General features: G+C 35.9%; 1 protein-coding gene across 3 annotated transcripts in view; it reads left to right on the top strand.

The window, feature by feature from the left end:
- RPS6KA6 (ribosomal protein S6 kinase A6) overlaps positions 1-15,168 on the top strand; it is a 241,591-nt gene that overhangs the window by 145,692 nt on the left and 80,731 nt on the right. For 2 of the 3 annotated variants that reach the window (XM_058712431.1, XM_058712429.1), the window contains exons 7-9: positions 12,757-12,863; positions 13,398-13,435; positions 14,432-14,581. In XM_058712431.1, coding sequence (XP_058568414.1) covers positions 12,757-12,863; positions 13,398-13,435; positions 14,432-14,581 — 295 coding nt within the window. The remainder of the gene's footprint in view (positions 1-12,756; positions 12,864-13,397; positions 13,436-14,431; positions 14,582-15,168) is intronic. The other variant, XM_058712430.1, reaches the window with a different exon arrangement.

The raw sequence follows: 15,168 nt of genomic DNA, 5'->3' as shown, positions 1-15,168 counted from the left end.
CCTCTTTTTTCCATAATTTTATCTTCTAATTCACCTATTCTCCCCTCTGCCTCTTCAATCCGCACTGTAGCCACCTCCATTTTATTTTGAACTTCATTTATAGCATTTTTAAATTCCTCATGACTGTTTTTTGTCCCTTTATCTCTGCAGCAATAGATTCTCTGCTCTCTTCTATGCTTTTTTCAAGCCCAGCAATAAATTTTATGACTATTACCCTAAATATTTGTTCAGTTATATTGCTTATATCTGTTTTGATCAATTCTTTAGCTGTTACTTTTTCCTGGAATTTCTTTTGCGGAGAATTTTTCCTTTTCATCATTTTGGCTAATTTTCTGTCACTTATGCGTTTTAAAAGCTTTTTATATGCTCTGCACCTGTGAGCACTGCTATATTAAAGGGGGGGGGGGTCATACAGTGTCCATGGCCTGGCCCTTCAGGAGATGTTTTTTGGAGATGTTACTTGCTGTCTGTTGTGGTGACTTTGTTTATTTTATTTCCCTACTCATAGTGATGTTTTGGATCCTCCATCAGGTGTGCTTTGATTTGTTTCTTGAAGTAGCCCTATAGCCTGTAAGGTTGTTCCAGTGTCTCCCTGTTATACTCAGTCTCTTTTCCTCCCAGACTCTTGGGGTTCAAAGTCCATTGGCTTCAGACTTTCTTTGTTTGAGAGATGCAGAAAGTACGGGTCTCACTACTTCTCCGCCAAGTTGCCCCCTCCTCAGAAGCCTCAGGCAGGAGTTTTAAAGTATATATATATATATATATATATATATATATATATATATATATTCCTTTGGAGTATAATTATAAACCCTACTGGTCTCCATACCTGGAAATCTGTAGGGGTCCCTGGGCTATAGTTACAAAATTCAGAAATTCATATGAGTGTATGAGTTCCTTTACGTGAGGTACCAGCATGTTGTATCAAGGCTGAGGGAGGGCACAAAGATGATGCTCCCTGGCCTATGTTCCTCAGACCACCCCCATAGGCTCTAAAGTGTGAGCCTTTTACCATTTCTTGTGAAGAAGTGTTCAGTTAGTTTTCAGGTCTCTTTCATAGTGAATTTTTCCTTATATAGCCATAGATTTGGTGTGTCCATGGGAGGAAGTGAGTTCAGAATCTTCCTATCAGGACATTGTCTTGGACCACCACCTCTCCTTTAGTGCATTATTTTCAGTTTAATTGTTTTTATCCATAACACTTTTTTGTGTTATTTTAGCAGTTGTTTTAGTGTTTGTAGTGTAAATCTGTAACTCAGGAGTTAGGAATCTGTGATCTCACAGAAGATATAGCCAGTTTCTTATTTCTGTAAATACAGTTTTATTGGAACAAAGCCACACCAATTGATTTAAGTTTTATCTGTATCTTCTTTCATGCTTCAACAGAAGTGTAATTACAAGGTAATTTTTATTGGATGGTAAGCATTATGAATATATTTTTCTTATATTCTGGATACTATTGTTTTCTTATAAGTAGAATTATCTTTGTTCTCAGATTCAGTTAAGCTTTTGAGTTTTGATTTTAAACTTTGTTATGTAGAACTAGAGCAGAATTTAGTCTAGAATCAATTTTTGCCAATACAGCAGCATGACCCTTTTTAGTATTCTAACCCATACCCTGTGAATTATAATTTTTTTTTCTCACTGTTGAGAACAGGACCTATCCTGTTCCTTTGTGAACTCTGTGGATTCTTTTTATAATCCGTTAGGATTACCTGGGTTTAGGTAGTTTCCTCATGTCCATGATTGGAAATTTTTTATTAGATAGCAGACAATCTGAAATTTATCTTGTTAGGTGATGGATATTTTTGTATTATAAATATTTAGATTTATTCTGGAATATATAACTAATTTGATTTTTTTCAGGTTGTTAAACTGGACTAAAACTGCGTTTAATCAGGGACTAATTTTGCACCACTCTGATGCAAAACACTTTGGATTACTTTATCCAATACCCTGTGAATTATGAGGTTTTCTGCTCTGGTTGGAGGTAACAGGAAGTTCCTCACCCTGTATAAATTCTGTAGGATAGTCCCTCTAATCCTTTAATTGATTGTTTCCTAGTTCATGATAGTTTCCTCACTCATATGTCCCAAGCATTTCTCTGCTAAATACTTGAGGGAGACCTCTACTCTATTGTTCTCTCTCTCTCTCTCTCTCTCTCTCTCTCTCTTTCTCTCTCCAAAATTATCCCTTCTGTACTCTATCTTGTGAATTCTATCCTGCTTGTCTCCCCAGCCTCTCACTACCTCAGAGTCTTCAAGGCTCTGCCTTACTTGGCCCTTCCTGCACTGCTGCTTTAGAAACTGTTTCCAGATTGTTAGGTAGGACAGCTGTAATGCTTATCTTGTTTGTTTCCTATTTTTCACATACACTGTCTTTTGTTGACTGATGGCCAATGCCTTTAAAAATGTCATTTCATAGATTTTGTACTGTGTTTTAGTTGTTTCAGGCAGAAGATTAAATCGTGTCTTTGTCTACTTCATTTTGTCTTAAAGTGGTAGTCTCGGACTAGCATTTTAATTGGGTGATAGTGGATCAACATCTCACTTCCAGAATTAAAATGTTGAGCATGGGAAAAGTATTATTGATTCCCAGAGCTGTGGAACTTGCTTTGAAAAGGAAAAAGTATGCTTATGATATGCTAGCTAGTGCTTAAGTGGCTAAGGTCTCTGGCTTCTATCTGTCTACCTCCAGTGCAGAACATGCCATGCATGAATATAGACTGTGATCTTGGTATATTGTTTATTATAGAACAGAATTCAGTTTATGGTAGGGTCTGTCTAGGACCCCCTTCCAAGGAGGATTTTTAAAGGGCCTTGATAAAAGCTGTTCTCAAGACATAGAATAACAACAGAGAAACAAGGCCCCAGAATTCATGGTTTCTTGTCTTATAGTGTAGAAATTTCAAGAATGTGTGAGCAATTCTTACTTGTAGTCATTTCTAATTTTCTTTTAAACTCTTCAGACCTTCATTCTCGATGTGGGACTATCTAAACCCATACTAGCACAGAGATGCAGTCAGTAAGTTTTGATTCTTAAGTCTGGAATATTAGACTTTTAAAAGCATTTTAAATGCATTTCCCAAAAGACAATAAATTAGTATATTCGTTGAACAGGCTTTTAGAAAATGATTTGTTACTTCTTTAGACAGCTTATTAATAAGAAGTTATTTATTTGTTATACTTCACTTGTGTATACAATATAACTGTCATGTCATCCAAAATGAGGTATTTTCTTTATGCCTTAGAAGAAGACTTTTTAAAAGTACATTTTTGTATGTGTTAAAGACTTTTATAATATATGTCATATATTTTAAAGGGAATGGTACCTTCTTAAATTTCTCTTCCCACCCCCAACATATACATGAACACACACAGATACACAGACAAAACTTTAAGCTATGTTTTACTTTGCTAATATTCAGAAAATATATTTGGATGAATGAACGATAATTGTAGAGCTTCCAGTTTTTCCAGAATTAATTTATAGGTTTAATAAAATTTCAATCAGTGTCTCAATAGGAATTTTTGTTTGTTTGAAAGTGACAAAATTATTTTTACCAACTTATCTGGGAAAGTAAACAAAGGGGGAAAACTAAGGTTTTGAAAATAAGGCACACCTTTTTCTTGCCCTACCTCTTGTTTAAAATTTTATAAAGATACTTCTATCAGCAAAACATCATAGTATCAACACAAGATTAGACGCATACTGTATAGGCCCAAAATATTCTGGTATATATGATTTACCATATGTTACTATGATAGAAGATGGATAACAAGTTAATGACAGAGATTGATTGATCAGCAAATAGTATATTATAAGTCAGATATTTCAGAGAAAAATCATTTTAAATTTTCATCTCTATCTCAAACAAATGATAAATTTTACCTAAATAATTAAATCTGGAAAAACGATTGTTCTAAAAGAAAATGCAGTTGAATTTGTAGTTGACCATTGAATAGAGATTTCTGTAATCATTAAAATAATGAAGGAAGATCATACATAAATGATACATAAATTTGACTACATACAATTAAGAATTACTGAATGTAAGTCAACAATCACAAAATGGTGAAAATATTTACAAGTAATATTATGGAGAACTGATATTTTTAATATTTAAAGGGCTTATACCAACTGAAAAAACAGTAAGTAAATAATGAAAAATAGGCAAAAACATTTCTGATAATTCACTTACAAAATTGAAAGGCCTAGAGAACATGGTAAAAAATGTTTAGCCCAGGAATCAAAATTTAAATTAAAAGAAATTGGTGGCTTTTTTGTGTAGCAAATTAAAAAATATTTTTGAAGAGTAATATTCAGTGCTATGGTGGATGTAGTAAGACAAATGTTTTCATAAATTGCTGATGGGAGTATAAATTATTGTAAACTTTTTTGGAAAATAATTTTATTCTGTATGTCAAAAATCTTGGACTATTTATTTTTACCAACCCAGTACTTCCTGTCTTATTTCCTAGGAATCCTTCTTGGGGTAATAATCATAAGTGTGGAAAATACATATATATATATATGTATATATATACATATATATATATATACATATATATATGTATATATATATATATTTTTTTAATATATGAAATTTATTGTCGAATTGTTTTCCATACAACACCCAGTGCTCATCCCAAAAGGTGCCCTCCTCAATACCCATCACCCACCCTGCCCTCCCTCCCACCCCCCATCAACCCTCAGTTTGTTCTCAGTTTTTAACAGTCTCTTATGCTTTGGCTCTCTCCCACTCTAACCTCTTTTTTTTTTTTTTCCCTTCCCCTCCCCCATGGGTTTCTGTTACGTTTCTCAGGATCCACATAAGAGTGAAACCATATGGTATCTGTCTTTCTCTGTATGGCTTATTTCACTTAGCATCACACTCTCCAGTTCCATCCATGCTGCTACAAAACGCCATATTTCATTTTTTCTCAGATGTCTTCTTTAGAGAAGTGTCTATTCATGTTTTCTGCCCATTTCTTCACTGGGTTATTTGTTTTTCAGGTGTGGAGTTTGGTGAGCTCTTTATAGATTTTGGATACTAGCCCTTTGTCCGATATGTCATTTGCAAATATCTTTTCCCATTCCGTTGGTTGCCTTTTAGTTTTGTTGGTTGTTTCCTTTGCTGTGCAGAAGCTTTTTATCTTCATAAGGTCCCAGTAATTCACTTTTGCTATTAATTCCCTTGCTTTTGGGGATGTGTCGAGTAAGAGATTGCTACGGCTGAGGTCAGAGAGGTCTTTTCCTGCTTTCTCCTCTAAGGTTTTGATGGTTTCCTGTCTCACATTCAGGTCCTTTACCCATTTTGAGTTTATTTTTGTGAATGGTATGAGAAAGTGGTCTAGTTTCAACCTTCTGCATGTTGCTGTCCAGTTCTCCCAGCACCATTTGTTAAAGAGACTGTCTTTTTTCCATTGGATGTTCGTTCCTGCTTTGACAAAGATGAGTTGGCCATAAGTTTGTGGGTCTAGTTCTGGGGTTTCTATTCTATTCCATTGGTCTATGTGTCTGTTTTTGTGCCAATACCATGCTGTCTTGATGATGACAGCTTTGTAGTAGAGGCTAAAGTCTGGGATTGTGATACCTCCTGCTTTGGTCTTCTTCTTCAAAATTACTTTGGCTATTCGAGGTCTTTTGTGGTTCCATATGAATTTTAGGATGGCTTGTTCTAGTTTCAAGAAGAATGCTGGTGCAATTTTGATTGGGATTGCATTGAATGTGTAGATAGCTTTGGGTAGTATTGACATTTTGACAATATTTATTCTTCCAATCCATGAGCAGGGAATGTCTTTCCATTTCTTTATATCTTCTTCAATGACCTTCATAAGCTTTCTATAGTTTTCAGCATACAGATCTTTGACATCTTTGGTTAGATTTATTCCTAGGTATTTTAGGCTTCTTGGTGCAATTGTGAGTGGGATCCGTTTCTTTATTTGTCTTTCTGTTGCTTCATTGTTAGTGTATAAGAATGCAACTGATTTCTGTACATTGATTTTGTATCCTGCAACTTTGCTGAATTCATGTATCAGTTCTAGCAGACTTTTGGTGGAGTCTATCGGATTTTCCATGTATAGTATCATGTCATCTGCAAAAAGCGAAAGCTTGACTTCATCTTTGCCAATTTTGATGCCTTTGATTTCCTTTTGTTGTCTGATTGCTGATGCTAGAACTTCCAGCACTATATTAAACAACAGCGGTGAGAGTGGGCATCCCTGTCGTGTTCCTGATCTCAGGGAAAAAGCTCTCAGTTTTTCCCCGTTGAGGATGATGTTAGCTGTGGGCTTTTCATAAATGGCTTTTATGATCTTTAAGTATGTTCCTTCTATCCCGACTTTCTCAAGGGTTTTTATTAAGAAAGGGTGCTGGATTTTGTCAAAGGCCTTTTCTGCATCGATTGACAGGATCATATGGTTCTTCTCTTTTTTTTTGTTAATGTGATGTATCACGTTGATCGATTTGCGAATGTTGAACCAGCCCTGCATCCCAGGAATGAATCCCACTTGATCGTGGTGAATAATTCTTTTTATATGCTGTTGAATTCGATTTGCTAGTATCTTATTGAGAATGTTTGCATCCATATTCATCAGGGATATTGGCCTGTACTTCTCTTTTTTTACTGGGTGTCTGTCTGGTTTAGGAATCAAAGTAATACTGGCTTCCTAGAATGAGTCTGGAAGTTTTCCTTCCCTTTCTATTTCTTGAAATAGCTTGAGAAGGGTAGGTATTATCTCTGCTTTAAACGTCTGATAGAACTCCCCTGGGAAGCCATCTGGTCCTGGATTCTTATTTGTTGGGAGATTTTTGATAACCAATTCAATTTCTTCGCTGGTTATGGGTCTGTTCAAGCTTTCTATTTCCTCCTGATTGAGTTTTGGAAGAGTGTGGGTGTTTAGGAATTTGTCCATTCCTTCCAGGTTGTCCAATTTGTTGCCATATAATTTTTCATAGCATTCCCTGATAATTGTTTGTGTCTCTGAGGGATTGGTTGTAATAATTCCATTTTCATTCATGATTTTATCTATTTGGGTCATCTCCCTTTTCTTTTTGAGAAGCCTGGCTAGAGGTTTGTCACTTTTGTTTATTTTTTCAAAAAACCAACTCTTGGTTTCGTTGATCTGCTCTACCGTTTTTTTAGATTCTATATTGTTTATTTCTGCTCTGATCTTTTTTTTTTTTCTCTTCTTCTGCTGGGTTTAGGCTGCCTTTGTTGTTCTGCTTCTATTTCCTTTAGGTGTGCTGTTAGATTTTGTATTTGGGATTTTTCTTCTTTCTTGAGATAGGCCTGGATTGCAATGTAATTTCCTCTCAGGACTGCCTTCGCTGTGTCCCAAAGCGTTTGGATTGTTGTATTTTCATTTTTACTTGTTTCCATATATTTTTGAATTTCTTCTCTAATTGCCTGGTTGACCCACTCATTCATTAGTAGGGTGTTCTTTAACCTCCATGCTTTTGGAGGTTTTCCAGACTTTTTCCTGTGGTTGATTTCAAGCTTCATAGCATTATGGTCTGAAAGTATGCATGGTATAATTTCAATTCTTGTAAACTTATGAAGGGTTGTTTTGTGACCCAGTATATGATCTATCTTGGAGAATGTTCCATGTGCACTCGAGAAGAAAGTATATTCTGTTGCTTTGGGATGCAGAGTTCTAAATATATCTGTCAAGTCCATCTGATCCAATGTATCATTCAGGGACCTTGTTTCTTTATTGACCGTGTGTCTAGATGATCTATCCATTTCTGTAAGTGGGGTGTTAAAGTCCCCTGCAATGACCACATTCTTATCAACAAGGTTGCTTATGTTTATGAGTAATTGTTTTATATATTTGGGGGCTCCAGTATTCGGCACATAGACATTTATAATTGTTAGCTCTTCCTGATGGATAGACCTTGTAATTATTATATAACGCCCTTCTTCATCTCTTGTTACAGCCTTTAATTTAAAGTCTAGTTTGTCTGATATAAGTATGGCTCCTCCAGCTTTCTTTTGGCTTCCAGTAGCATGATAAATAGTTCATCCCCTCACTCTCAATCTAAAGGTGTCCCTGAGATGTAAAATGAGTCTTTTGTAGACAGCAAATAGATGGGTCTTGTTTTTTTTATGCATTCTGATACAGTATGTCTTTTGGTTGGCGCATTTAATCCATTTACATTCAGTGTTATTATAGAAAGATACAGGTTTAGAGTCATTGTGATGTCTGTATGTTTTATGCTTGTAGTGATGTCTCTGGTACTTTGTCTCACAGGATCCCCCTTAGGATCTCTTGTAAGGCTGGTTTAGTGGTGACAAATTCCTTCAGTTTTTGTTTGTTTGGGAAGACCTTTATCTCTCCTATTCTAAATGACAGACTTGCTGGATAAAGGATTCTCGGATGCATATTTTTTCTGTTTAGCACACTGAAGATATCGTGCCAAGCCTTTCTGGCCTGCCAAGTTTCAAAGGAGAGATCAGTCACGAGTCTTATAGGTCTCCCTTTATATGTGAGGGCACGTTTATCCCTTGCTGCTTTCAGAATTTTCTCTGTATCCTTGTATTTTGCCAGTTTCACTATGATATGTCGTGCAGATCGATTCAAGTTAAGTCTGAAGGGAGTTCTCTGTGCCTTTTGGATTTCAGTGCCTTTTTCCTTCCCCAGTTCAGGGAAGTTCTCAACTATAATTTCTTCAAGTACCCCTTCAGCACCTTTCCCTGTCTCTTCCTCCTCTGGGATACCAATTATGTGTATATTATTTCTTTTTAGTGTATCACTTACTTCTCTAATTTTTCCCTCATACTCCTGGATTTTTTTTATGTCTCTTTTTCTCAGATTCCTCTTTTTCCATAACTTTATCTTCTAGTTCACCTATTCTCGCCTCTGCCTCTTCAATCCGAGCTGTCGTCTTTTCCATTTTGTTTTGCATTTCGTTTAAAATGCTTTTCAGCTCCTAGTGACTGTTCCTCAGTCCCTTGATCTCTGTAGCAAGAGAATCTCTGCTGTCCTGTATACTGTTTTCAAGCCCAGCGATTAATTTTATGACTATTATTCTAAATTCACTTTCTCTTATATTATTTAAATCCTTTTTGATCAGTTCATGAGCTGTTGTTATTTCCTGGAGATTCTTCTGAGGGGAATTCTTCCGTTTGGTCATTTTGGATAGTCCCTGGAGTGGTGAGGACCTGCAGGGCACTTCCCCTGTGCTGTGGTGTATAACTGGAGTTGGTGGGAGGAGCCGCAGTCCGACCTGATGTCTGCCCCCAGCCCACCGCTGAGGCCACAGTCAGACTGGTGTGTGCCTTCTCTTCCCCTCTCCTAGGGGCGGGATTCACTGTGAGGTGGCGTGGCCCCTCTGGGCTACTTGCACACTGCCAGGCTTGTGGTGCTGGGGATCTGGCGTATTAGCTGGGGTGGGTAGGCAAGTTGCACGGGGGCAGGAGGGGCAGGCTTAGCTTGCTTCTCCTTAAATGATCCACTTCAAGAGGGGTCCTGTGGTAGCGGGAGGGAGTCAGATCCACTGCTGGAGGTTTGGCTAGCAGAAGCAGAACATTGGGTGTTTGTGCGGAGGGAGCAAGTTCCCTGGCAGGAACTGGTTCCCTTTGGGATTTTGGCTGCGGGATGGGCGGGGGAGAAGGCGCTGGCGAGCACCTTTGTTCCCAACAAACTGAACTCTGCCGTCCGGGGGCTCAGCAGCTCTCCCTCCCTTTGTCCTCCAGCCTTCCCGCTTTCTGAGCAGAGCTGTTAACTTATGACCTCCCAGACACTAAGTCGCGCTTGCTGTTGGAACACACTCCATCCGGGCCCTCTGCTTTTGCCAGCCAGACTCAGGGGCTCTGCTTGGTCGGCGAGCCGCCCCTCTGCCCCGGCTCCCTCCCGCCAGTCCGTGGAGCGTGCACTGCCTCGCCGCCCTTCCTACCCTCTTCCGTGGGCCTCTCGTCTGCGCTTGGCTCCGGAGACTCCATTCTGCTAATCCTCTGGCAGTTTTCTGGGTTCTTTAGGCAGGTGTAGGTGGAATCTAAGTGATCAGCAGGACGCGCGTTGAGCCCAGCGTCCTCCTATGCCACCATCTTCCCTCTCATCTCTCTCTATATATATATTATAGAGTTATCTAAGATAATGAAAAACTGGAAGTAACCCAAATGAACATTTAGGTAAATTATGGTAAATTAGTTATGTTGATATTCTTCAGGCATTGAGAACCATAAAATATAATATCACCAAACTAATTTACCATAATTTACCTAAGTGTTCTTTTGTGTTATTTCCAGTTTTTAATTATCTTAATTATCTTAGATAACTTTGTGTATGTGTGTGTGTGTGTATGTATATATATATATATATATATATATATATATATAACTTTTTAAAGATATGCGAGGTTGCTTATGATATAAGTGGGTAAAAAGGAGGACACTAAGTAGTATACAGCGTGATCTTAAATATGCTAAAACATTGGGGCGCCTGGGTGGCTCAGTCGGTTAAGCGGCTGACTTCGGCTCAGGTCACGATCTCGCGGTCCGTGAGTTCGAGCCCTGCCTCGGGCTCTGTGCTGACAGCTCGGAGACCGAAGCCTGTTTCAGATTCTGTGTCTCCCTCTCTCTGACCCTCCCCCGTTCATGCTCTGTCTCTCTCTGTCTCAAAAATAAATAAACGTTAAAAAAAATTTAAAAAAATGCTAAAACACACATGCACTCATACATACACAATTTGAAGAGCAGACAACGAAAGCCTAGCAGGGTGCTAGGGTTTTAAGTGATGTTTTTTCATGGGTTCATTTGTGATAGGGTGATTAGTGAATAGGAAAGCATTAATGGTACTGAAACTAAAACAGAGTTGAAATATAGCCGGCAGAAGTGGCTTCTGGGAAAGAGGTACTTCTTAAGTAGTTCTTAGGAATAACTATTCCTGAGTTCAAATCCTAGACCTGCTTCTTACTAGCTATGTTATTCTGGGCAAGATATTTTATCACTTTGTCTCTTTGTCTCTTTTTCCATATGTAAGGTGGTGATAATACCTACTTCATAAGGTTGTTTGAAAGAGTGTAATAGCACAATGAATATAAAGTTACTGGCATATAATTGCTACTTAGTAAGTTTCTTATTTGTGTCTCTCATGAGGCTTTTAACACAGACAGTTTAATGACAAAATAATATGCTTGCCATAAAGCTTAGGCAAAGACTCTAATTTAGAGTTTGAAAGATTTTTGTTTAAGGTTTTCTTATGTGTTAGGTTTAAATAAAAGTTTTGATTAACCTTCCTGAGAAGTTAAATAAGTAACAAACATATTTATTCTTCATAAAGTATCAAGTGAAAATTATGTTCATATACTTTTACCATTATATTCAGATGAACTCTGAAATTTAGATAATGCACAACTTTGTTTTTCTATAGATCATTTTCAGGAGTAGGCAGAGTTTCAAAATTTATCTTTAACTGCTCATTCTCTGAAATTTTACTAGTAACCTAAGTTTGTATTATGTAATTCAGTGACCATAATAATAAATAGGCAGTTTAGTTATAAGATTTTATGATGTTTCATTCAAATTTTGAGCTTTCCTAATAATTCAGAGATTTCTTTAATGAAAATAGCTAATTTCTAGACAAGTTATTTTTTTTGCCATTCAGAAGCCTTTGATAAATCTTAAAAATTACATCTAATGTTTGAGTAGTACCCAATTTTGTGTGTAAATTTAACACTCAGGAATGAATATAGACATAAACCTATAATAATTATGCCTCATGGTTAAATGCATAGCATTCTACAATTTACAAAGCTTTTTTCCACATAAACTAATATGTTTTTTCCAAAAAGTTAATGTTAATTTTTTTGAGAGAGAGAGACAGAGTGTGAGAGGGGGAGGCACAGAGAGAGAGAGGGAGACACAGAATCTGAAGCAGGCTCCAGGCTCTGAGCTGTCAGCACAGACCCCGACATGGGGCTTGAACCCACAAGCTGTGAGATCATGACCTGAGCTGAAGTCAGACGCTTAACTGAATGAGCCACACAAGCCCCCTAATATGGCTTTTAAAATAACCTTGTTAGGTAGATATAGCAAGTGTTATTATCCTTATTTTACAGTTTTAGAAACTAAAGCCTAGAGGGCTAAGTAACATGTCAAACATTACACTGCTAATCTGATTCTAATTCCAGTGCTCTTTTCACTTCACCATAGCAGCTTTATTCCCAGGTACAAAATAAGGAATAAAATATCATTAAACCCAAGTACTTTACCAGCAGAAGGGGCCTAGAGCTGCTCTTTAGGTTAGACACTGGGTTTAGAACTTATTTAATGTAAGAGTTACTAATTTAACATCTTGTGTTGGTATACTAGAAACTTTGGGTTAGTTAGAGCTGTTAATAGTGAAATTCCTGAGAAGTTCTAGTAGACAGTGAAAGAGAAAATGTAGAAATAGTGGAATTACCAATGGTACACCAAAATATCCTATAAACTTCAAAGATCCTGAGAATATGACTACATTGTAGCAGAGTACTAAAATTAATAATTGCATTATGACACTAAAGTGTTACAAAAAGGTAAATCCTGCAGAGTACATTCAATGTAGAAGATATATAAACTCCATAATATGTTTTAGGAAGATTTGCATTAAAACAGTATTAAAGAGAAGGATTCCTAAAGAGTTAATTTCATCTACCTACTTATCTTATTTTTTTTAATTAACCTAGATTTGTCTGTTTATTCATTTTTAAAGAAGTAAATTTTAAAAATTCAATATTGAAGAAACGATGAAATGGTAAATTATTGCATTCTAGGTTCTGTTTACAGAGGAAGATGTGAAATTCTACCTTGCAGAACTGGCACTTGCTTTGGATCATCTGCACCAATTAGGAATTGTATATAGAGACCTGAAACCAGAAAAGTAAGGCTATATTCTCCTTATGAATCCCTGTCACCAGTATTTCTATAATTACAGTTTTCTCCACTGTTTTGTTTTTAAAATTATGTGAAAATATACATGAATTATGCAATTATATGAAACTTATTTATAACAAGTAATCTTTATGAGGTACCCATTGATTTTTAAAATTTTTTTAATGTTTATTTTTGAGAGAGAGAGAGGAGAGAGAGAGAGAGAGAGAGTGCACGTGGGGAAGGGAAAGAGAGAAGGAGACACAAAATCCCAAGCAGGCTCCAGGCTCTGAGCTGTCAGCACAGAGCATGATGCAGGACTCGAACTCATGAGCCTTGAGATCATGACCTGAGACGAAGCCAGATGCTTTAACTGACTGAACCATCCAGGCTCACCGAGATACTCATTGATTTTAAATTAATCATTTAAATATTTTCCAGTAAATCAAATAGATACCATTTTTAAGTTTATGATGATTTTTATGTAAATGAATATATAAAAATATTTGATTCCATCTTGTTGAGTGTGAATTTTGATTTACAGCATTTTGCTTGATGAAATAGGACATATCAAGTTAACAGGTATGCAGATTTTCTTATTTTACTCTATTTTATAATTTTATTTAATATATATCTGACTAAGCCTGTTTTCTTTTTTCTTTGACTTAATTTGTATTTTATTCATCTCTTTAGTGAACTAAAATTCATTTAAAAAGTAGATAAGGTAGCTCTCAATATGTTCTAATTGTAATACCAAAAATGTATACAATAGAGTCACTATCCTAATTATCAAATGACATTTGGCATGCTAGGTAAAAACATTATCTTAGTTAATCTCAACTATAAGATTTATCATAAGTAGTTATCATGTTTGAAGTGTAGTGAATTATAAACTTTTAAACCAAGTATTTCAGAATCAGAAGTTCCTTTTTTTCTTTATTTGTGAAAACATGTTTTATTTTTCCTTATTTTGAATATTGAGGGTTTACTATAAGACAAGGTGCTAAATCCTTACAGGATTCTTAGGCATAAAATATATCTATTATACCATTTAAAAATTTTTCATTTTCAAATAATTGTAGACTCATAGTAAGTTGCAAAAATAGTACTGAGAGGACCTGTGTACCTGTCACTCAGCTTTCTCCAATGGTAACATCTTATGAAACTGCAGTGCTTTATTAAACCCTGGAAATTAATTGGTATAGTACAATTCACTGGACCATATACTTTACTTGGATTTCACTAGTTTTCGCATGCATGTATTTTTTTGTTTGTGTATAATTCTATGGCATTTTTATCACATATATATTTTATTACCACTATAATGAATATGCAAAATTGTTCTACAATTGCAAAAGAACTCTCTTGTGCTTCCCATTTACAGTTATGTCTTCCCTCCTCCTACTCTCACATCTGGTATCACTTATTTATTCTACAACTCTAGTTTTGTTATGTTGAGAATATGATATAAATGCAACCACACAGTACCCATTCTGGACATTTATCCTAGAGAAATAAAAACTTATATGCACATAAAAACCTATACACGAATTTTCATAGCAGCTCTATTTGTAATAGCCCAAGACTGGAAATGTCCCAAATGTCCTTCAGAGAATGAATGGATAAACAAACTGATACATCCATACAATGGAGTACTACCCATCAGTAAAAAGGAAAGAACTCTTGATATATGCAACAACTTGGATGGACTCAAGGGCATTATGCTGAGTGAGTCAATCTCGAAAGGCTACTTATGTTATAAATAGATAGTAAAATCTTTATTTAATTATCAGAATATTAAAACAGAAATAAAATGAAGATGTGGTCTTTACAGAGAATTTTGGACCAGTACACTTTAAAGGTAAGTTGCTTTAAATTCCTAAGTATACTGCTTCAATGTAAAAATAAAGTATAAAGCTGTTAACTTGAAAGCTCAGGAAAATGTGACCAAGCTCAAATAAAGTTTAGTAAATCTTTTTAATTCATAGCCTGGTTCTCTTTTTCATATTTAAAAGATACAAAGTAGATTTAAAGGGATTGAAAGAGGAAAAGGAAAAAAAAATAGGAAGAGAGAATAATAGTTTTGAGATTTTATGTATTATATAATTTTTTATAGCATTCAAGTTTTTGTTGCAAAGTTGGTTAGAATTTAATTATTTTCATTTAAAAACTACAGTATACTTGTTTTGTAAGGAATGAAGAAAGGAGGTGGGAAAAAATTAGAATAAATCCTACCTATATCTCTTTTCTCCAGTAAGAGAATAATGATGTCAATTTGTTTTATATTTATATTTTATATTTAGTCTTGTAATGTG

This window comes from Neofelis nebulosa, chromosome X (genome assembly GCF_028018385.1).
Source record: "Neofelis nebulosa isolate mNeoNeb1 chromosome X, mNeoNeb1.pri, whole genome shotgun sequence".
Taxonomy (NCBI): Eukaryota; Metazoa; Chordata; class Mammalia; order Carnivora; family Felidae; genus Neofelis; species Neofelis nebulosa.
This window is presented reverse-complemented; position numbering and strand designations above follow the sequence as displayed.